The 23,116-nt window shown below is 44.1% G+C and overlaps 3 protein-coding genes across 15 annotated transcripts in view; 2 read left to right on the top strand and 1 right to left on the bottom strand.

Annotated features, from left to right (window-relative positions):
• LOC109909683 (pleckstrin homology-like domain family B member 2) overlaps window positions 1-7,691 on the top strand; it is a 47,545-nt gene extending 39,854 nt beyond the window's left edge. For 3 of the 7 annotated variants that reach the window (XM_031796484.1, XM_031796487.1, XM_031796489.1), the window contains 9 exons: window positions 779-973; window positions 2,070-2,516; window positions 2,604-2,706; window positions 3,633-3,786; window positions 5,343-5,433; window positions 5,541-5,687; window positions 5,773-5,992; window positions 6,107-6,192; window positions 6,307-7,691. In XM_031796484.1, coding sequence (XP_031652344.1) covers window positions 779-973; window positions 2,070-2,516; window positions 2,604-2,706; window positions 3,633-3,786; window positions 5,343-5,433; window positions 5,541-5,687; window positions 5,773-5,992; window positions 6,107-6,192; window positions 6,307-6,447 — 1,584 coding nt within the window. In that variant the 3' untranslated portion in view covers window positions 6,448-7,691. The remainder of the gene's footprint in view (window positions 1-778; window positions 974-2,069; window positions 2,517-2,603; window positions 2,707-3,632; window positions 3,787-5,342; window positions 5,434-5,540; window positions 5,688-5,772; window positions 5,993-6,106; window positions 6,193-6,306) is intronic. The other 4 variants (XM_020508686.2, XM_031796486.1, XM_031796488.1 and 1 more) reach the window with 4 other exon arrangements.
• A 5,817-nt stretch (window positions 7,692-13,508) lies between these two features.
• LOC109909941 (T-complex protein 1 subunit epsilon) lies at window positions 13,509-18,487 on the bottom strand. The gene is made up of 11 exons (XM_020509034.2): window positions 18,230-18,487; window positions 17,513-17,573; window positions 16,973-17,137; window positions 16,438-16,636; window positions 15,975-16,167; window positions 15,386-15,535; window positions 15,022-15,141; window positions 14,706-14,891; window positions 14,380-14,517; window positions 14,052-14,232; window positions 13,509-13,894 (listed from the first exon to the last, which is right to left on the bottom strand). Exons 1-11 carry the CDS (start codon window positions 18,332-18,334, stop codon window positions 13,767-13,769), a joined length of 1,626 nt encoding a protein of 541 aa, XP_020364623.1. The 5' UTR covers window positions 18,335-18,487; the 3' UTR covers window positions 13,509-13,766.
• A 1,891-nt stretch (window positions 18,488-20,378) lies between these two features.
• mtrr (5-methyltetrahydrofolate-homocysteine methyltransferase reductase) overlaps window positions 20,379-23,116 on the top strand; it is a 40,336-nt gene continuing 37,598 nt past the window's right edge. For 2 of the 7 annotated variants that reach the window (XR_004204030.1, XM_031796480.1), the window contains exons 1-6: window positions 20,430-20,544; window positions 20,841-20,988; window positions 21,238-21,391; window positions 21,892-22,009; window positions 22,371-22,908; window positions 22,998-23,111. Coding sequence is in view for 5 of the 7 variants with exons in the window: in XM_031796480.1 (XP_031652340.1) it covers window positions 20,845-20,988; window positions 21,238-21,391; window positions 21,892-22,009; window positions 22,371-22,908; window positions 22,998-23,111 (1,068 nt within the window). In the remaining 2 variants the exon portion in view is untranslated. Of the gene's footprint in view, window positions 20,627-20,840; window positions 20,989-21,237; window positions 21,392-21,891; window positions 22,010-22,370; window positions 22,909-22,997; window positions 23,112-23,116 lie in introns of all 7 variants that reach the window. The other 5 variants (XM_031796483.1, XM_031796481.1, XR_004204029.1 and 2 more) reach the window with 5 other exon arrangements.

The following is a 23,116-nucleotide window of genomic DNA, read 5'->3' as shown; positions in this document are numbered from 1 at the left end:
TCCAAAAATGGTAATTAAGTATGTTAAAAAGCAGCTTTTCTGTTTTGGAATGATGTGGGCGTATAAACTGGTCATAAAAAATATTAATGTGAGTAGACTGCTAATTGGCCAGCTCATCCTTCTCAGAAGGATGACATCATCCTCTATGATGAAATGGCAAGCGGTTTTTAAACGGTCTGTTTGAGATACAAGTTTGAGTTGGGGTTTTGGAAGTGTTTTATCTCTCCAATTTATACTTTGGCCACAAATACGAGTATAGGACGAGCCAACAACATTATTTGTGTACGCGTTAACAGAATTTAAAAAGTGAGAGTTTCACTGGACAGTTACTTTAAGCTAGTGTTTCTTAGAATCTTGGTCCCTTGTATCAAAAAGGGTTATGATCAAAACGATAACATGAGAACTATGGAATGAGTTGTGTGATGGATAGTTTCTTGTAGATCCAGGAATCTTGAGGTTGAGAAGCACTTTTTACAGCCCGTTTTAGAAACCTTCTCTTGTCTTCCATTTATACAGTGATAATAACACATTGCACTGGTAACAAACTGGCCTTTAAAGATGTTCATATTGTTTATGTTTAACCTTCTCTCTTCATTCATTGTCTATGTGAAACTAATGGAACAGTACAGCTCTGTCTCTGTTGCTGCAGTTTAACTGACCAAGCTAACAAAAAGTTTTAACATGGCTGAATCTCTCTCTATCTCTCAACCCCCCTCTTTATTTAATCTCCCTCTCTTTCACCATTGTTTATCCCTCTCTCTGTCCACTTCATCTCTAGCCACTTCTTCTCTCCCCCCTTTCCCCTCATGGTATGTTCCAGGGCTATGTAACAGTCAGTGAGATCAATGAAATGTACTCCCAGCTGGGGGGGAACCCTAGTCCCGCCCCTGCCCCTGTTCTGGCCAATCCCTCCCCTGATTCTGAGCCTAGTCCCCCCACTGACGACAGCGCCCCAAAACCAGCGGAGGACGAGGTGTGTGTGTAAGGGGCACGTGTGTTTGTTGGTCAGTAGGTGTGTTTGTGTGGAGGAGGATAACATTATTTACAGTGCATTCAGAATGTATTCAGATCCTTTGACTTTACAGTCTTATTCTAAATGACAAAGCGAAATCTGATTTGTAGGAATGTTTGCACATTTATTAAAAATAAAAAACAGAAATACCTTATTGACATAAGTATTCAGACCCGTTGCTATGTGACTCTAAATTGAGCTCAGGTGCATCATGTTTCCATTGATCATTCTTCAGATGTTTCTACAACTTCATTGGAGTCCACCTGTGGTAAGTTCAATTGATTGAACATGATTTGGAAAGGCACACACATGTCTTTATAAGGTCCCACAGTTGACAGTGTATGTCACAGTGTATGTTTTACCCAATAAATTACTGGGAGGTTATACATATGGAGTGTTCTTTGCTTTATAGCTTAGAGCAAAAACCAAGCCATAAGGTCGAAGGAAGACAGGATTGTGTCGAGCCACAGATCTGGGAAAGGGTACCAAAACATTTCTGCAGCATCGAAGGTCCCCAAGAATACAGTGGCCTCCATCGTTCTTAAATAGAAGAAGTTTAGATCCACCAAGACTCTTCCTAGACCTGGCTGCCTGGCCAAACTGAGCAATCGGGGGAGAAGGGCCTTGGTCAGGGAGGTGACCAAGAACCCAATGGTCACTCTGGCAGAGCTCCAGAGTTCCTCTGTGGAGATGGGAGAATCTTTCAGAAGGACAACCATCTCTGCAGCACTCCACCAATCAGGTCTTTATGGTAGAGTGGCCACTCCTCAGTAAAAGGTACATGACAGCCCACTTGGAGTTTGCCAAAGTATTCTCAGACCATGAGAAACAAGATTCTCTGGTTTGATGAAACCAAGATTGGATTATTTGGCCTGATTGCCAAGCATCTCACCTGGAGGAAACCTGGCACCATCCCTATGGTGGTGTCTGAAAACTTTCCGAATGCACTGTATGCCTTCCTCAGTTCTCCATGCATTTGCCTTTAAATTTTTCTAGATTTTATATTTTGTCTGCTGTACTCTCTTTCTTTGATGGTGTTCCTCTCTTCCTCTTTAAGCTCTGTCGCTCCTCCTCTCCTGTCGATTGTCCTTCCTCCTTTTCTTCCCATCCCCTATTGCCCCGCCGCCCCCCTCTCACCAAAACCCCCTCGGTTCATTGGCCGGAGGACATGGTGACGTATCGTGACCCCTCTCCCCTCCCTGACTCTCCTCCTCCTCCTCTGCCTGTCAAAAAACACAGCCACAACAGGCAGGTAAAGGCTGTGTGTTTATATCCTGTGCTGTTGTGTGTTTGTGTCCTGTGCTGGTGTGTGTGTGTGTGTGTGTGTGTGTGTGATTCTGACTATTGTGTGTGTGTTCAGCACTTCCGTTCACTGGAGGAGAGAAAGAGGTTAGTGAAAGAAGGTGGGGCCCACATGAGTGACACATTACCCAGGAAGAAGACCACGTCCATCGTAACCCCTCAGTTCAACTGTGCTACACTAGGACGCAGCATGCCTAACAAGGTACACACACACACACACACATTCACTCTCACACACACACACACACAAAATCACCTTTAATCTCTCTCTCTTTCTGGTCCTCCACAGTCCCATCAGCCCCTGGTCCAGAGTTCTAGCTGTGGCAGTATTTTACCCCGGGCCATGTCTGTCTCCTCCAATAGAGACACAGATAAACGGCGCCTGCACAAGGGTGAGGACACACCTCATGCATGTGTAAACTGAACGTGAAACTGAAGTAGTGAGAGGGGAGGGAAGAGGAGTTTGTCTAGGAGAGTTGTCTGTCACACCACCAGTGACCCTCGGGACAAGTTAGTCACACAGCTTACCTTATAAGGCAAGGGTTTCAACCTATAAAAAAGATGGATCATCAGATGTGTGTGTGTGTGATGGGTGGACAGAAGCATGGTTTGTTTATTTGTTTGTAGAGAGATTTGAGGAGAGGCAGGAAATGCTCTGCTGTTGTGAAGCATCCGTTAATAGGTCCTAGTAACCCATGGATAACGTGTGTGTGTGTTGTGGTGAGATTGAAGCCTGTCCCTTGGGGCGGGTCATCAGAGGGGTGTGGTGTGTCTCTGACCCTCTTTGGGTGATGGTATCAGGCTTCCTGTGTGTGTGTCTTTGTTGTACCCTACTGTAGTGTTACATTACTCCCTTCGTAGTGACAGTCAGGTTGGAGGTCCACTGCTTGTGGTTGTTCATTTTGTTCTGGGATCTATTTTTTGGACTATATGGTTTTGGACATTGTTATTTGGACCTTTTGGTTGTGGTAACTTTTTGCACCTTTAGTTTGCTGTATGTGTTTTAACCGTGGCTGGTCAGTGTGATCAGAGGGAGGGCCAACAGTCTGTACCGTACGGTCAGACTGTGGTCCCTGAGGTGGCGGGCGGTCAGGGAGAACAGGGCTCAGTGCAGGGAGGGGTACAGACAGGTAACTCGATGGTATACCTCACATCAAATATGCACAGCTTCTCTCTCACGCTGTTTTAAAGTATACGCCGGTTTCTGGTCTTTGTTCTCTCTCTCTCGGACCCTGTGTGCTTTGGTAGTGGTCTCTCTCTTTCTGACTGTGTGATTTTTGTTGTTGTTTCTCTCTGTCTGTGTGTGGTCTTGGTCTAGGTCAGCCGAGCTCTCGCGCCGCCTCCCAGTCCAACGTGTACCTGGACACCTACGGTCACTGTGATAACGGCCAGGCATACGACACCATGAGCGTGGACAGCTCTGACTCAATGGAGACCAGCATCTCTGCCTGCTCCCCGGACAACATCTCCTGGTAGGTGGGGGTGTGTGTGTGTTGGGGAGAGTGAGAGAGGAGAGGTCAAGGAAAAGGGGGATATGTGTGCTACGTGTGTTCAGAGGCTGAATGTGCATACCGATCATATGAAGTCAGTTTCTCATTTTCTATAATGTGAAACATGGAGGGAGAGAGGTGAATGTTCATGCATGTTGAAACATTTGTGTAGAGCTAATTTAAAAAGTATGTTTGCAAATGGACCTGTAGCTCTCCCGCCATTTAGGCTCCCTCCTCGTGGGGGGTTGAAGGTAAGGGGAGTCAGGTTACAAGCGGGGATGGCTATTGAGCGGTGGTAGATTTGGGCTTCAGCCTCACTGGGGTGAAATCATGTGTTCTGCATGCAGAGTGCTCTCTCTCTCTCACTGACAATGTATCTCTCTCTCTCTGTACCTCTCTCTCTCTCTCTCGCGCTCTCTCTCTCTCTCCCTCTCCCTCTCCCTCTCTGTCTCTGTCTCTGTCTCTGTCTCTGTCTCTGTCTCTGTCTCTGTCTCTGTGTCTGTGTCTGTGTCTGTGTCTGTCTCTGTGTCTGTCTCTCTCTCTCTCTCTCTCTCTGTCTGTCTGGAGAGGGTTCAGGCCCCTGGGTTTTAGATGGGTTAGTCTGTTTCTGTGGTCCAGAGATTGGAGCTGTTTGCTTGTTTCTGTGCAGCGTGGAGCTTTCAGTGACACAGCAAAGCACAATTAGGGTTTGTGGTTTCATTTCGGATTGGACTGAAGGTAAAATGGGATTGGTTCTGTGAACTCACGGCACAGATTCTGTATTCTGTGGGTCTTGACTCTGGTTGGTTATTTTTGGGTTAAATTGGACTGGACTAGCTTGGAGCATCTGAATGGACCACAGGTTCCATTCCCTCTCATTTATGCAGGTAAGCAGGAGGGAGTGAGTCTGAGCTTCAGGTTGCTTATATTTCTTGTCTAGTGTTCCTGTTGGATTACCTCTCTGATCCGCATGGCGCTGTAATCACACATACAAACACACACACAGTGCTCCAATCAGGATAATTCCCAAAGGAGTATCCACGTAGCCTCGGGAATGGAACACCATATGGAATACTGCATCTCTGTAACGCCGTGTGTGTGTGTGTGTGTGTGTGTGTGTGTGTGTGTGTGTGTGTGTGTGTGTGTGTGTGTACTAGTTATGTAAGAGAGAGGCCTCTTTCTGACAGGAACAGGAAAGAGAAGCCTCGTGTGGCTCCGTTGGTAGAGCATGGTGCTTGCAACGCCGTAGTACAAAAAAACGATGAGAATGCATGCACTCACTACTGTCGCCCTAGATAAAAGGATTATGGTAGAGATGAAGCGGAAATGGATAGAGGAGGAGTTAGTGGGGTGGGGTGGGGTCAGACTTATTCCAGGTGTTTCTTTTGAAGTGGAAATGAAAAGCAGCAGACTTTGCTGTGACACATACACACACACGTCCAGGCTGGTTCTAATGTGTTCCAGCAGGGCCCATTCTTAATGACTGTGTGTGTTCCATGGGAAGAATAAGTCCTGTGCTGCATCATTCCCAGCCTGTAGAATGTCTGTGTGTGTTGCAGTGCCAGTACGTCTAACGTGACCAAACTGGAGGAAATGGAGCGTCTGCTGAGACAGGCTCAGGCAGAGAAGAATCGCCTCATAGAACACAAGGTAACATACACACGTGCACAGATAAACAAACAAACAAACAAACAAACACACACACACACACACACACACTGAAATCTAAAGTAAAGCATGTGTTGTGTCTGGTGCAGGAGCAAGAGATGGAGTCACGCAAACAGGCTCTGGAGGAGGAGAGGAGGAGGAGGGAGGATCTGGAGAAACGACTGCAGGAGGAGACCAACAGACGACAGAAACTCATCGACAGGGAGGTGAAACTACGGGAGAAACAGAGAGCACAGGTGAAACAATAGGCATACGAAACAGTATCTCTCCAGGACTAAGATTGCTGACCACTAGAGTAACCTTTAACCCCTGTCCCCACAGTCCCGTCCTCTGACGCGCTACCTGCCAGTTCGAAAGGATGACTTTGACCTAAAAGCCCATATAGAGTCAGCGGGCCACAGTGCTGACACCTGTTTCCACCTGTCCCTCACGGAGAAGACATGCCGAGGATTCCTGGTCAAGATGGGGGGAAAGATCAAGACCTGGAAGAAACGCTGGTTTGTCTTTGACCGCAACCGACGAACGCTCTCCTACTTCTCAGGTAAAGAACGGACAGGTACCATGGACTGGAGTGTGAGTAACACACACCTTTAAGTCCTAATCTTCTGGTCTGATTGTGTGTTTCTAACTGTTGTGTGTTTTGTCTCTGCTGCAGACAAGCATGAGGCCAAGCTGAAAGGGGTCATCTACTTCCAAGCAATAGAGGAAGTTTACTATGACCACTTAAAGAACGCACACAAGGTACCTACTCCTTTGTTGTGTGTGTGTGTGAGACACGGTCTTTCTCTTATTAAATGCTGAATCCTTGTAGCCTTGCTGTATCTGATCCCTATTCTTTCCCCCCCCCCCCCCCAGAGTCCTAACCCGTGTCTGACGTTCAGTGTGAAGACTCATGACAGGGTCTATTACATGGTGGCCCCCTCTCCTGAGGCCATGAGGATCTGGATGGATGTCATTGTCACTGGGGCCGAGGGATACACTCAGTTCATGGTGTAGAAGGAGCGATATGGTCATGGCGGAGGGATACACCCACTTTATGGTGTAAAGAGGGGTGCTTCGGAGTGGAAGGATACAGCCAGCGTGTGGTGACGACGACAGGACTAGCTCCTCTCTTTTCTCTGACACAGATGGACTGTTGTTTTTATTTCTGTATTTTATTATTATAGAAATGTCCAAGGACGTGTTATCAACAGTGTGCCTTAACACTCACAGTAGCTCCGCTGGGATTGGCCAGTGTTTTTATGCATAATTCGTAAACAAGCAAACAGAACGGTCATTTCAATTCCAGGTTGTGTAGGGTCAAAAGATCAGGCGGCAAGTTACATCCCCAAAGACCTCAGGTCTCGTGTGTGTGTGTGTGTGTGTGTGTGTGTGTGTGTGTGTGTGTGTGTGTGTGTGTGTGTGTGTGTGTTTTTGCTACATTGTGATCACATAACCCAGAGGTGCTAATCTTTTTGTATGATGTCTTTTCTCATGAGGCCAATGTCCTCCATTGCGTCTTCTAGTGTAGCCAAAGGTCAAGTCATCTGTGGTAAAATACAATACCCAAGGTTGCTACTTGGAGAATAGGTTGTCATTGAGATGCAGCCTTATACATGTCAGTGGTAGAATAAATACAGGATCATATAGGTTAACCCTCACAGATTATAATCATGCTGGTCGAGCTTTCGCTGCGTATTTTATCGTTGACTAACCAGATAGCTATATGGTAGCTGTGAGTTGTATTTATCAAATGCCTTGTTTCATGTTTAATGGTGAGCAGCCTTGGCATATAGGCTTACTGTATGTTAGTGCTCAGTCACGATGCTTTTCCTTCCCACCATCATATACATCTAGTTATTCCCTCTCATCAGTAGAGGATGACAGCTGAACAGTCTGAGGGACAGTGGATGACCCCTAACCATCCCAACTCAACCCTACCACCTTCTGCAGTGAGTGTAGAACTGAAAGGACAGATGGAAGCAAATCCAATCCATTTTTGTCACTTGCTTCATAAACAACAGGTGGAGACTAACAGTGAAATGCTTACTTAAATGACTCAATTCCACCCTGCCCATTATTTCTGCTGTATCCTTTCAGACATGAAGCATCCGGGGTCGGGCTAGCCAGGCGTTTGATTCATTATCGGGCATTAATGTGCTTTTTAACCATTATACAGTGGGGCAAAAAAGTATTTAGTCAGCCACCAATTGTGCAAGTTCTCCCACTTAAAAAGATGAGGCCTGTAATTTTCATCATAGGTACACTTCAACTATGACAGACAAAATTAGAAGAAAAAAATCCAGAAAATCACATTGTAGGATTTTTTAATGAATTTATTTGCAAGTTATGGTGGAAAATAAGTATTTGGTCAATAACAAAAGTTAATCTCAATACTTTGTTATATACCTTTTGTTGGCAATGACAGAGGTCAAACGTTTTCTGTAAGTCTTCACAAGGTTTTCCCACACTGTTGCTGGTATTTTGGCCCATTCCTCCATGCAGATCTCCTCTAGAGCAGTGATGTTTTGGGGCTGTTGCTGGGCAACACAGACTTTCAACTCCCTCCAAAGATTTTCTATGGGGTTGAGATCTGGAGACTGGCTAGGCCACTCCAGGACCTTGAAATGCTTCTTACGAAGCCACTCCTTCGTTCCCCGGGCGGTGTGTTTGGGATCATTGTCATGCTGAAAGACCCAGACACGTTTCATCTTCAATGCCCTTGCTGATGGAAGGAGGTTTTCACTCAAAATCTCACGATACATGGCCCCATTCATTCTTTCCTTTACACGGATCAGTCGTCCTGGTCCCTTTGCAGAAAAACAGCCCCAAAGCATGTTGTTCCCACCCCCATGCTTCAAAGTAGGTATGGTGTTCTTTGAATGCAACTCAGCATTCTTTGTCCTCCAAACATGACGAGTTGAGTTTTTACCAAAAAGTTATATTATGGTTTCATCTGACCATATGACATTCTCCCAATCTTCTTCTGGATCATCCTAATATCATTGGTTAATAATAAAATATTAAAATGTCATACAAAGAACAGCATACAAACAAATGGATAGCATATGATCATAGATTAATTTGACTACACAAGTTTACAAACAATTACAATGGCAAAGTCACAATAATCACAAGAATGGCTTAAGATCTTGTGATTATTGTGACTTTGCCATTGTAATTGTTTGTAAACTTGTGTAGTCAAATTAATCTATGATCGTATGCTATCCATTTGTTTGTATGCTGTTCTTTGTATGACATTTTAATATTTTATTATTAACCAATGATATTAGGCCACTCTTGGCCATGATTACAGACACCTGTGTCTTTTGACACTATATAAACAAGTCATCCCGCAGTGTTTGTGATTATACCCTGATGAAGACAGCTTGGCTGTCGGAACGTTGGTATTACATTTTTGCATCTGAGCTCCTAGAGTGTGCGGCTCTCTTTTATTTTCAAGTTTCTATTCCGCTAGCCAGCACCTCGTCTTAATAGGTGTGCGTTTCTTTTTCTTCTAGATAGTCTTTTATACTGATAACAAGTTCAAACAGGTGCCATTAATACAGGTAACGAGTGGAGGACAGAGGAGCCTCTTAAAGAAGTTACAGGTCTGTGAGAGCCAGAAGTCTTGTTTGTAGGTGACCAAATACTTATTTTTCACCATAATTTGCAAATAAATGCTTAAAAAATCATACAATGTGATTTTTCTGGATTTTTTTCTCCCTAATTTTGTCTCTCATCGTTGAAGTGTACCTATGATGAAAATTACAGGCCTCATCTTTTTAAGTGGGAGAACTTGCACAATTGGTGGCTGACTAAATACTTTTTTGCCCCACTGTATATATTTTTTAAATGGCAGTTTTTTTTTATCATGTAGCTATATCATGCTGTATTTATGCTATTGATTATCAATGCATGTATCTTTATTTCTGCATACAGAAAAAGCAAGAACATATATTAAAGTAAGAACATATTGTCACTTAAATGTGTTTGGTCATTTTTCTTGAAAATATAACATGTTTTCATGAGACATTGATTTGATGGAAGGGTCTATGATTCATGTAAAGATTCTGTTTATGCTAAACGTCACTGAGAAACTCTGTGATCAGAAGCAGCAGTGTTGTATCAGAACCGCTAGAGGGGTGATCTGGTCCTGTATTCAGACTGGCTCTCAGTCCTCTTGGCACATTGTATACACACAGGGGTTACATGAGGAGAGACCTTCAACCAAAGAACAGGGTCACTTCTCCCACGGTCTTAAAGAACATCAGATAATCGAGACCTGCTATAACCTCATCTTTGTCATAATTTTCTGTTTAATCAGCGAGTTCTTGATGTTCTTGTTTTTCTGTCAGAAACACATGTTAAATTCTCATGTGGTGGCTCCCTCACTTGTGCATGTAAGTCATGTCTAAAAGATGTATCATTTCAGAATAAGTGGTGCTGTTGTAGGTCTGCTGATGTTGCTGGTCTGTCTGTCTGTCTGGAGCATGGAGTCAGGGAGAGAGTGGAGGGGTCAGAGAGAATGACATCACTCAACAGGGTCACAGGGAAGGGCAAGAGACCACCACCACCCCTGACATCTGGACCGAACTGAGGTGCACTGAGTGATGTGGTGTAACAGAGAGTGGATGTTAGATCAACATATTCATATTGTTTCCCTTTCATTCCAGTCAAAGTAGCTGAATTGTTATCCATGGGGGGCAGAGTGACAGTCAGTGAGAAGGAGGTGAAGGAGCTGGAGAGAGAGAATGCAGGTACTACACAAGTATAGACATGAACTGGCACGTTCATTTATCTTACTACAAATGCATCTTTCTAAATATAAAATGCAATGTAAATCATCCTAAACATGTATACAGCACATTCAAAAAGTATTCAGACCCCTTGACTTTTTTCCCCACATTTTATTATGTTACAGCCTTATTCTAAAATGGATGAAATAAAACAAAATCCTCAGAAATCTACACACAATACCCCATAATGACCAAGCGAAAACATGGTTTTCAAAGTTTTTGCAAATTTTATAATAACATTTAAAAAGGGATACCTTATTTACATAAGTATTCAGACCCATTAATGTGAGACTCTAAATTGAGCTCAGGTGCATCCTGTTTCCCTTGATCATCCTTGAGATGTTTCTACAACTTGATTTGAATCCACATGTGGTAAATTAAATTGATTGGACATAATTTGAAAAGGCACATACCTGTCTACATTAGGTCCCACAGTTGACAGTGCATGTCTGAGCAAAAACCAAGCCATGAGGTTGAAGGAATTGTCTGTAGAGCTCCGAGACAGGATTGTGTCAAGGCACAGATCTGGGGAAGGGTACCAAAACATGTCTGCAGCATTGAAAGTCCCCAAGAACACAGTGGTCTCCATCATTCTTAAATGAAAGAAGTTTGGAACCACCAAGACTCTTCCTAGAGCTAGCCGCCCGGCCAAACTGAGGAATCGGGGGTTAAGGGCCTTGGTCAGGGAGGTGACCAAGAACGTAATGGTCAATATGACAGAGCTCTAGAGTTCCTCTGTGGAGATGAGAGAACCTTGCATAAGGACAACTATCTCTGCAGCACTGCACCAATCAGGCCTTTATGGTAGAATGGCCAGATGGAAGCCACTCCTCAGTGGAGTTTGCCAAAAGGCACCTAAAGGACTCTCAGACCATGAGAAACAAGATTCTCTGGTCTGATGAAACCAAGATTGAACTATTTGGCCTTGATACATTTACTGTATTTGAGTAATGTTTGATATAATGGTTTAACTTGTTCAGTAATCATATTTACTTTCATGTTATGTCAGCCCTGGTGGCCAGTGGACAGCCAGTGAGTGTGAAAACACAAGTACTAGGAGGACTTTGACATAATGAAACCATCACCTTAAAAATGGTCAGGATAACTAAATTCAAGTTCGCTTTTGCATATGTTTTCTGTTAAACAACAGCCTTGGAGGCCAGAGTACCAGAGAGAGGGAGGTGGAAGAGCTTATGAGACAGAATGCAGGTAACAGATGCAGACAAACCTTTCCTCAGGTTTATTCATCCACATTTGGATTTTAAAGTTATAGTTTGCTTTTAGGATTTGGATAAAATGCATAACAGACAGCCAGATAAAAACATGATCTTATTTTACTTTGATTACACGTAAGTAAATTATGATGTAAATGTATTTTTTTCACTCTCCCGTGTTTACAGACAGACCAAAGCTGGCCTTCTCTGTTGATTTAGGCGATGGACTGTTGGGACCCTTTTTCAGTACTGAAATCCCGCTCATCTACAGTAAAGTCATCACCAACATCGGCACAGCCTACAACTCAGTTACTGGTATAGTAGTGCATACTACTACATCAAAAATTATTAGTTGTGCCATTACAGTGCCATCAGATTGTAAAGAATAAGTATAGGTATACACACAGAAAACAAGAACAATGACTTGTGACCTAGGAGTAGGAGTCAGGAGTCAGTTGTGATTTTAGCATGTAAATCTTGGTGGGGCAAACTCAACAATAGCAAACATTATGCATGCCAGCAAAGCTACTACAAAACACAACACTAAAACAATACATTAATTGCACTATAATGGTGACAAACGGTGCCCACAAACTGTTAGGGACCGACATAAAGCTGTCCCAATAGCAGAGCTTTCTTTTCAGCACCATGGAGTGAATCCTTACCACCACTACACCTGGCTATCAGCGGAGCCTTGTCTAGCAGTGAAACAGTTAAATTCAGCCACGTTTACTGCCTTTTAAAAAAACATAGCTGATATGGCTGACTTGCTTAACAAGAAATTTGTGGAGTGGTTGAAAAACGAGTTTTAATGACTCCAACCTAAGTGTATGTACAATTCTGACTTCAACTGTATATCTAATGCATTGTCTCTAGAGCTGGAAGAGGGGGATGTGGTCTACATGTGTCTCCCCAAAGAGCATGTGCTGGCTGGTTCTTCTTGGTTGCGCAACACCTTCAGTGGCTTCCTGCTCTTCCCTGTGTGAGAGAGATGTTATATTGAGCTCAACTTAACCGAGTCAGGAGGTTAGAGCTTCCTAGACCAGGGGTGGGGCAACTGGCTGCTCCCCTTTTGTGTTTAGGAGAGATTAGCTTTAAAACTGCAACATTTTCTCTACGCTTAATGGCAAAATGTTTAGAATTGCAGGAAATTTACTCTAAAACTTCTCTCCACTGTCAAGAGGGGGCTGACCAAATGTTTAGGTCGCAAGGTGGGGGGATCCCCCATCAGAATGTTGCTTAGGACCCCCAAAAGATTAGGGGCTCTGACTGCATATGTGGGTATGGATGTGAGCGTGAGCAGACCCACAGCAACCCTCATGGTGAGTTCAGAATGTTTGTGGCCCCCAACCCATCCAAGATCAATTGTTCTCATAACCATGAAAAGCATTTCGTATTTTTCCCTCTCACCATTGACTTCTTACTGTTGATAGTACTGTATCCTGATGCCATCATAAACATTTCAAAACTAGACCAAGTAACTGAATACCCATTTTGGCATCAATGTTTACATATGTTTTTTTCTTAATTTGTTTACTGCGAAACAAAGCACTGGCTTTGCAGTAATTAGGTGAACCGTGCCTGTGAAAAATTGTAGTTAGATTATCTGGTAATTTTGTCAATTTTTTTGCCAGTAGTTCTGGCGAGCCAACTATGGTCCCAAAAATCACTCCATCGCTGCTGTGTCCACTGAGCTGTTGGGCCGGCCCTGCAACCTCATTGGATAATGCTGGGCAGGCCCCTTGCTAGCTGTCACTTAAATGGGAGGGGCTGAAGATCATTGTCTCAACTTAATTTGCTAGTGGGCTGGTCCACCTGTGGTGAAATGTAAGGAACATGTCACAGCTTTAAGGAAAATTGCTTTTAAATTAAATACTCAAATGTACAAGAGCATGTCTTTAAGAGCAAAGCTTCAATGTGCCTACCATCTCATATGAATTAAATGTTTGACAGTGCAGATAATTATTACCTACAAAGCAATAGTGACAAGTGTACTCAAATTAATCAATGAACAGTATTGCACAAGCATATTTGTATCATATTGGGTGAAAACCCACACAGAAGAGAAATTTCACAGACCAACATTTTATTGATGACTTCAGCTTGAAGGGGGGCAGTTTCAGGATCAAATGATAAATAACAGTACGCAGGGTTGGACACTGTGCTGGACAAGTGCCTAAAGGCCTAGGACACTTAACATTCTAGAACACAGACGAGTTCTAGAACACCTCATTCTAGAATATTCTAGATTAGAAGTCTGCCGAGTCCTAGAAAACTGGGAATGGCACACGCTCAGTGGGGGTAGGTGGCTAGGTGGGGGTCCTTAATCTTCAGACTCTCCCGGGCTTCTGATGTCATCGATCTTCAAGATCATCTTAACCACCTGGGTGGCCAGAGAGATCTGCTGCTTTTTCCCATGCAGAGTCTCAATTACATGTTGCTGCTTCATGTCTAGGACAGAGAAAATAATCCACATCAATATTAACGATATAACGCTTCATATTAAGTGATTACATGTAGCCCCTAGACAGGTGAATGAAAACATTTAACATTGTGAATATTGGATACACAAAAATGTACAGTTGACAAGTTGTGAGTCTGTCCTTACCATTGGTGTTGAGGTGCAGACAGTCGATGCCCAGGGCGGGGTTGTTCTCGGTGACCTGCCTGGCGCGGACCTCTGTCATGGTCTGGATGGAGTTAAGCCCGCTGTTCTCTGCCAGGGCCATGGGGATCACCTCCAGGGCATCAGCAAATGCACGCATGGCATACTGCTCCAGGGACGGGCACTGCAGAGAGAGATGGCGGTATGAGCACATTGCTTTGTTTCAGAATCATCATCAGGCTATTACTGTTACTCCGGGGCACACTTTTGATGCAAGTCAAATACAAAGTTTTAATCTTTCACCTGGTGTGTGTGTATGTGTACACACTACCTTGTCAGCAGCCTGGTTGACAGCGAGGGCACAGGAAATCTCAGAGGCTCCGCCCCCATACACAACACGGTTGTCTCTGACCAGGTTACGGATGACACACAGTGCATCATGCAGCGCACGCTTAGCCTCCTCAATGATCTGACAGGGAAATGAAACAGTTACTTCTGGGCTGCAATGAAAGCCTGTACACTTAGGTACAGGAAGTGTCCATCCATGACCTAAAGATACAGCTGATGAGTAATCACAGCTGTCTACATTAACTGATTATCAGTTGCCTCAGCATAATCTCTTAACAGTCAACATTAGCAGACTAGCAGTCCACCCACCATCTTGTTTCCTCCACGGATGAAGATGGTGACTGCCCTGGAGTTCTTGCACTCCTCGATGACCAGCATGCGGTCCTTGGTTGTGCCAAAGCAGATCTCCTTTACGACGCCGGCTGAGCCCAGCTTCTCAGCGGTCAGCTCAGAGAACCGAGGCACGATGCGGCCCCCTGTCGCTATGGCAATCAGCTGAGGGAGGAGAAAACAGTCAGGTTAGCGATGCATAAATACTTTGGTGAACACCCTCCCCCCGATAACTTTTTGTAGGTAGATGGCAAGATGTCTGTATGTAGTTTGTGTGTGACGGTGCGCGTATCACCTCGATCTCAGGCCCTCCGACCCAGCGGATGGCAGGCAGTTCATTCTGCAGCAGCAGGTGGTTGGCCTCGTCATCAAAGCCCCACTGGCAGATGGCCAAGTTAGCGCCGGTATCCTTGATCTGAAAAAATAAAAAAAGAATGTAAATAGTTAAAATATTACACTTGACACATTCATGTTATAACTCCACTATCTGTTTTTTAAATATTTTTTATTATAGTTTAGATCATATTCAATTAGATTCAAGGAGATGGGGGGGGAACTTCATATACACATATTTAAGTTGTCCAGACTGACTGGCTGGAATTAACCGTATGCAGCTGTGCTATAGAGAAATATGAAGTCCTAAAGTTTCTGTGACTGACCTGTTTGATCATCTCCAGGAACTTGTCCTTCTCATACTTCTGCAGGGCCTTGTATTCCTCCACACAGGTCACATCCAGCTTGTGCTTGGTCTTGGGCTTAGGGGGCTCAAACGGGCAGGTCAGGATGGCCATCTTTGTGTCTTTCAGGAGCTGAGGGGAAAAGAGTACAGGCAGTTACTGTACAAGATCATTTATCTGGCTAAACACAATTTTAAAAAGAGTGCTTCAGACTTAGATGGACAAAAAAACAATCCCCCTAAATATACAGAAATCGTCAGCTCTCAAGCCTAATTTAAGGTGAATGTCTTAAATGAGAGGCGAGACAGCCGTGGTGCTGTATCCAGTCAATGTCAGACCACTCTACTGGGGACAGAGTGACTGGAGTAAGGGAGGGGAAGAGTTACTGATCCAGTCGGTCCTAGTTTACACGGGGTTGGATCTGAGGTGTGCTAACATGACCCTTGTTTGTATCAACTGTATGACTGGGTTTGTAACTTGGATAAGGTACCACTACCTTCTGATGACGGTCATCTAGCCTAAACGTCAACGCTATTACATTAAACTATCCTAAGCTGTGTGTGGTGTGTACCTTGGGCATCTGAGGGTGGCTGAACTCCTTGTCTACGATGACTCCCTTGATGAGCTGGGTATCCTCCAGCTTGCCTCCCACCTTGCCCTCCATCTTGATCAGCTCAAAGTCCACGTCCTTACGGTTCATGTCCGCCACAGTCAGGACGGCGTTCACTGCAATCTCCGCCATCTGTCTGTGGCAGCGGTTGATCCTGAGAAAGGGAAGATGGGGGAGAGAAATCTGTATGAGACCTTATGAAACCAATGACTAGGTTCACAAATAACTTAATCCTACTTTCCATACGGGCCAAATCAATTTGTGTATCATTCATCTTTGTGCAAAGACTGCATGGTTCCATTAAAATAAAAAATACAAGTAGACATGCAAACAATAAAAAGGCAACTGCTAGCTGGACCATTAATGAAATTCTTGAAAGTTACCACGACGACCACAAAAAATACTAACAGCCAGTGAGACTCACACTTTGGATCCCAGTGTGGTCATGGCGGTCTGGATGAGTGGCTCCGTGTTGCTGGGGTCGTATGGGTAGGTCTCGCTGATCTTGTCCAACTGCGCAATGGCGATCTTGGCGGCCTGGTCGTAACCGTCAGAGATACGGATGGGGTGGATGCCCCTGTCCAGCAGCTGTTCTGCCTCCTCCAGGAGAGCACCAGCCAGCACTGGAGGGGAGATAAATTAGGATGAGTGTACCAATATGATTCTGCATTGATGAACACAATCTTATCATAGAAAGAATTGAGCATGGCTTTTAGAAATGACCAGATGTCTCATAAGCCCCATGTAAGATTAAGTTCCTAGATGAGAGAAGTGAGAAAGCCATGCTGCTGTATCCCGTCAATGCAACATTAATCCAGATTAGCGCCAAAAAAAAGGAACCAGAAGAAGAGTACAATCCAATTTTCATAATAGGATAGCGATGCAAGAGATGACATTTGTTTATTTAGTAAGCTAATGAGTCAGACCAATCACAGACTCAAATCTGTAGGGTCCCGTACCAACGACTCCGGTGGTCCCGTCTCCGATCTCGTCGTCCTGAGACTTGGAGAGCTCCACCATGAGCTTGGCGATCTGGTGGTCCACATCCATCATGCTGAGGATGGTAGCTCCGTCATTGGTGACGGTCACCTCTCCATCCCGGTCAACCATCATCTTGTCCAGACCTGTAGGAAGAGGAAGGGGGAAAAATCAAATGCACTACACGATTAATGTGTAGCCGTTACTGTGTTGAGTAATGAGGGATTGGGCACACACCAATACTAGAAGTTCCTTTATTGCTCAGTTTACAAATGTTGCTCCCGAGTGGCACAGCAGTCTAAGTCACTGCAACTCAGTGCTAGAGGCATCACTACAGACCCTGGTTCGATTCCAGGCTGTATCACAACCGGCCGTGATTGGGAGTCCCATAGGGCAGCGGACAATTGGCCCAGTGTCGTTAGGGTTTGGCCATCATTGTAAATAAGGATGTTAACTGACTTGCTTAAATAAAATCTAATAAATAAGCTTCAGTGTGTGTGGCTGTGTTTGTTCGGGCTTACCGTTTGGTCCTAGAGAGGTCCTCAGCGTCGAGGCAACTGCCTTTGCTGCCATGATGTGAGACTGCACAACACAAAAGGACATTCGTGAATTTCTTCACTGAGGCTGGGATTCTGCAGGAGTCAAACTATAACCAAATAAAATCAAGATATCTCTGGGACCCACAGGCCAGATGGCCATGTCCGTGAAAATGAAATTGACGATCAAGATTCCTCGTTAATTGCCAAGAAGCAACTGCCAAATATTGTCAGCCGAGTTAGGCTATCCAACTAACTGTGTCGCTAAACGACTTTACCTAGCTACGTCATGACTGCATGTAACATTTTTTTTTTGTTGGGGGGGGGGGGGGGGGGGGGGCTTTATTCATCATAAGTGATAAACACAGAACTGTTGGTGGTATGTTATCTAGCGAATTCCATTGTTTATTTGACAACCGGCCGCGCCTCACTGTGGCGTCCTCAGAAAATAAGCACATGGGCAGACTAGCATGCAGTTGCTAGCTAGCCATATAAATAACGTTACAACATTCTAGCTAGCAAGCAAACTTTCACAACATATGCATTGGCCCGTAATGTTATAATGCAGCTAGCTAGCCAACTGTCTAGCTAAACAAGTGGGTCTGAAGTTGTTGTGCATTTGAAGTGTTCTGCATTTGCCTTGACAAGATCCCGACGCATGAATGAAGTGGCGTGCTAGCTGACTTGCTAAATCCATTGTACCTTCAGTGCGTCAAGGCCCGATAAGCGAGTCTTCTTATCCTGATCCTTGATGATGATGAACGGCCGTCCATACTCATCGAATGCGAGTTGCCCCATAGCGGACATATTGCCCGAAAGACGGCGACACTTTAGAAGTGTCCACGGATTAAATTCAGACTTTCACCGGTGAAAAAGTGGAGTGTTGGTAGGCACCTGGTCACACTGGTCTGCTGGCGACTTCTAGAAGGATCTCGGGGCGGGGAGGGCGAGACCAAGTAGGAAAAGGGGGAAGCTGATACATCATTCAATGATTAGATTTTTTAAAACTATATTGTGAAGATATATTTCGTTTGTCTTTTCTACAATTACGTTTTGAGACAGATGTTGTGCATAAACGGCTTGAATTCATGAAATGTTTTAGAAATCACCAAAATTCCTCTCATCACGTTGTAGCCAAATCAGTTCTTCTAGTCTCGCGATCTCACTCTTTTTTACTCTTGTCTTGTTTTCTCGCGCTTTATATACATCGTTTGGTGCTGAGGTTAAGAAACCAGGGGGGATGAAAATACTCAGCTAAAGAGAGTTTAAAACGTCAATGTATTAGCTTGATAATGTGCGTTGGAGTGAATACGTTCATTTGAGTGTACTCACAGGCAGCTACTTTTTCAGTATCACTGGTATTGTTTGGCCAGAAAAGTGTTAAACATTTTACTTGTGTCAGCTCCACCAAATGTTATGGATATACTGGCAAGACATGTCTCCACGCCCTAACAATTGTCTACAAAGTGTAATGGCAAAGGCGGGTGTCTAGCTCCCGCTTATATTTTTGCTAGCTAGTTTAGCCTACTCAAACAGAGGGATTCTATGTTAGCTAGAGTGCTATGACTATCCAACACAATACTGGAACTCTTCCAAGTCAAGGTAAACTTTTGGTTGCCACCGTATTGTCCCGCCGGTGTAAGTTACTGCATGATTGTGGCAGGTTTACTAACGGGTTAGTTCTATTAGCAATGTTGACTATAATGTTACTTTAGCCAATATGGTGACAATAATGTAGGCTATGTGTAGCAGCTATGATATGGTTTGGCTTGGAAAGTTTTTTTTGCCTGATGTGTTGTTCATTGAAGTTCTTAAGCGAAGGGAAGAGGTGAGCGCATAGATGTGAGAAGGAATTCAATGTGGCTGCTATGAAAATGAACTGCTGATTCTGTTGAAAAACATTTTTTAAACGGGAGGGCAAATGGAACTAAAGACGGATAAACAAACCTGAATTTGTCGAATAGAAACTATCGTGTGCAACTGTTGGACTAATGATTAAATCATAGACCAGCTAGATCCAGGAAAGAGTGTGCAAGGCAGTATTGAATGTGTCTGTCCATGAGTCACTGTCTCTCATCTCACATTTTTATCTCGACCTGTGCGTGCACCTACGTTGTACATTTTAATTCATAGGCTAGGTTGTAGAAACCCCATGATGGATATAGGTAAAATCAGAGTATCAAGTAGCCTAAACCTATTGTTATTACATTGAACTGAGTGAATGGAATTTGAATGACAAAAAAAATCGTCCTCCCTCATCTTAAACGGCACCGACCGCCACTGGACGCTATACTACTAGCCTCATCATGTCATGAATAGGCCTATCCATAGCCATCTCAACAACTCTGATATAAAGTGTTTTTTCTCAAAGTTGCCGGGATGTCACGTGTCCTACTTACATCAGTACACTCGTAACAACTTAAGCATTACCAAACTTATATTTGATCAAATAAACCTCACATACAAAAATGAATGGCTTATTTGCTAAGGTCAAAACCTCACAAAAACTCATTGTTTGGCGGGCGAAACAACGAAAAAATGCCACCTGCTGGAGGGAGATAGATTTTCTGCAGAGTTGGGCCTCCTCTATTCCTATCTGGCTCCACTTAATAAACGATCTCTAGCTCCGTTACTGAGTTTAGTTTCTGGCCACTGTCTCGTGCTGGAAGACTTGCACTCGGGAGTTTTACTAGCAGACCAGTTGGATGATACGCGAATCTCATTGAGTTACAGAGAGCTGTTCTCCAAAAGCATTCTCACATCAGAGAGAATAAGTTCGTGTTATGTTATAAGTTTGATAAATACATGTGCACAAATTCAAGTACATACACATAGTTCTGTACACTCATACATACAGGTTGTTCCTTGCTGGGGCGACAACGTGCCGTGCGTCAAACGTGACGTAACTTCCGGGTACGTTTTGTAAGGCGTTGAACGTGTTCAGTTATGTATTTTCTACAATGTTAGAAAAGGAGTTCCACGGGGATCTGCAACTAACTTTTCAATTTTCCGATTGTGTATGTACGATAATGACATGCAGTCAGTCGTGGACCTTTTGAAGATTTTGATATTTTCTGAATTCACATTTTTATTTGGTTGGTGTGTAGTCAGTTGAGATGGAAGGATCAGTGTCATGGATGATGTTTCTCAGTTTTCAATCCAGCATGTCGATGTCTGCAGAATGTTTTGTTGTTGACAGCGGTGACAATGTTGCCACAACAGTTATATATATATATATATGATACACTCACTGTAACAACTTGCTGCAATGTGAAGTTACACTGACTGACTTATTTAATTTCCACTTGTCCAGCAGAATGCCTTGTGAGGTGAAGCCCCGGTTCCTGGTTCTGTATGGGTCTCAGAAAGGCCAGGCACAGTCCATAGCCGAGGGGATAGCAGACGAGGCTGAGGAGAGGGGACTGGTTGCTGACATCTACTGCTTGAGTGAAGGAGGGAAGGTAAAGTTGACAAAATAGTGTTAACCTGCCCTGGCTTGTATTCCAATGCTGGCACAACACTAATGATTACAACACTGATGATTACAATGTTGATGATTACAACACTGATGATTACAACACTGGTAAACTACTATCAAGCTGCTTAGGAACAAAACTAAGTCTGTATCATCGCATTTGTGGCAGAGTTGTTGTTACCACTGGTCTTTTCGGCTCTGGTATGAATACTGATCCTGTTTTGTCTCCCCTCAGTTTAACTTGGAGAAGGAGAGTGCACCTGTGGTGTTTGTTGTGTCTACCACTGGGGATGGGGACCCACCAGACACGGCCCTGAAGTTTGTGAAGAACATTAAAAAAAAGACCCTTCCCAGTGACCACTATTCACACCTCTGCTATGCTCTTATAGGTAAGGAAGGAGTGTGTGCCTAATCTTGGTTAACCCAGAACTACATTCTTGCGTAATTGGTCAGGTGCTCGATTAAGTTCCAGGTCCATACATGTTGAGAAAATAGATCAAGAGATACTAGAATGTGGAGCAGAACTGGAACGAGGAGCTCCACCCTCTCTCTTTGCAAGTTAGGGGCAAGTGTATGGGACAAATGTCCCCTCCCCTTTTGAAATTCGAAAGATGCTAACACCTGTGAAATTGGGATTTGTCCAAGTAACCAGTGATGAAAAACCCTGCTCGTTCTCAATTGGTGCGGCCATAGTATAAAGACTGTTCTACGGTACCATTTATGTTTAAATAGTCTGTCCACAGCAGATTAGGGTGTGCCTAAGACTAAAGGCCTAGTGCTGAGATGAATTGCTACTACTTTCGTCTATCTTATTTGATGGCTTTAAAATAACAGATTCATTGATACATTATGTGTGGTGATCAATATCTTGTTTTTGTCTGTGCTCCAGCTCTGGGTGATACAAACTATGAAAATTTCTGCAACTGTGGGAAGACTATTGATGGCCGTCTACAGGAACTTGGTGCTAAACATTTCTACGCAACAGGACATGCAGATGATGGTGTAGGGTAAGGCCCAAGGTCTTTTAATAGGGCAAATAAAAAATTTTACATGATGAGTGTTTCTCATACATCAACAAGTCCTGACACTCACCTAAGGAGCTTTTAAAGTAGGGGCACAATGTCTTCTTGAATTAGTAGCAATAAAAGTGGTACCAATACAGACACACTTTGAATGTACTTTCCCCATTTACCTTGTGTCAACTCATTTGTGGTATGTGGCACATTACCTTTTGGATCCTTCACACTGCTTATCTCTGAGTCTGAGTGGACTTTGCTTTCTGTCCAGGCTCCAGTTGGTGGTGGTCTCTTAGTGGGTTTCCCATGTTAATACTTTAACTCTTAATCCAAACTGTGTGTGTGTGTCTAGGCTTGAGTTGGTGTTGGACCCCTGGCTTGAAGGACTCTGGGAGGCCATCAGAGGAGCGTTATCCAAGATGGCCACCCCTCAGCCTGAGAGGGATGGCCATGTAAGGGACCTGAGAGCATCGTTGAACGAAACACCCGAATTGTCAGTGACAGATGTCAAACTCCACCTCATGAGTCTTAAAGAATCAGAACCTCAGAGCTCTGGCTCACTCAGAACAGCAGCAGAGTCAGAGAGTACTAAGACTGAGCCCAAATCAGCTTCTCTGAATGTTACAGAAGCAGCCTCTGAGACAGGGAGTGCAGTTACTGATGTTAGACCAGTGTCATTGACCAGCAACAATAGGACTGCTCCTAAACTAGATGGTGTTGTCACTGATCCCGAGTCAGTGTTAGAGACACAGAGTGGAGCACCCTCTGCTGTTGTAGAGGCCTCTCTGACATGCTCCTTGCCTCCACTGTCTGAGTCTGTCCTCAATGTCCCTGCTCTGCCTCCAGCCTACCTGGATGTCACACTCCAGGAAGCCACCATAGAAGAAGAGGTGGGTTGTGGTAATACTGGGTTCTTTTGGCAAATTCACATTTGTTTGAGTTCTAACATCACCAGCCACACTTTCCATACCCCCCCCAGACCAGTGCTCCGGTCAGTAAGGAAACCCTACACGAGGTTCCGATCTCCAGGGCAGTCCAGTTGACCAGAGATGACTCGGCTAAAACAGCCCTTCTGATAGAGCTGGACATCTCAGTGAG

Source organism: Oncorhynchus kisutch, linkage group LG18 (genome assembly GCF_002021735.2).
Source record: "Oncorhynchus kisutch isolate 150728-3 linkage group LG18, Okis_V2, whole genome shotgun sequence".
Lineage (NCBI taxonomy): Eukaryota > Metazoa > Chordata > Actinopteri > Salmoniformes > Salmonidae > Oncorhynchus > Oncorhynchus kisutch.
Note: the sequence above shows the minus strand (reverse complement) of the source record. Positions and strands in the feature narration are given on the sequence as shown.

What these genes read in the sequence shown, in the direction of transcription:
- LOC109909941 (XM_020509034.2), bottom strand. Translation starts at nt 18,334, where the DNA reads ATGTCCGCTATGGGGCAACTCGCATTCGATGAGTATGGACGGCCGTTC. An exon ending in CGGGACCACCGGAGTCGTTG is followed by an intron (nt 16,637 to 16,972) that starts GTACGGGACCCT and finishes TCTCCCCTCCAG; the next exon opens with TGCTGGCTGGTGCTCTCCTG. An exon ending in TCCGTGGAGGAAACAAGATG is followed by an intron (nt 14,518 to 14,705) that starts GTGGGTGGACTG and finishes TTTCCCTGTCAG; the next exon opens with ATCATTGAGGAGGCTAAGCG.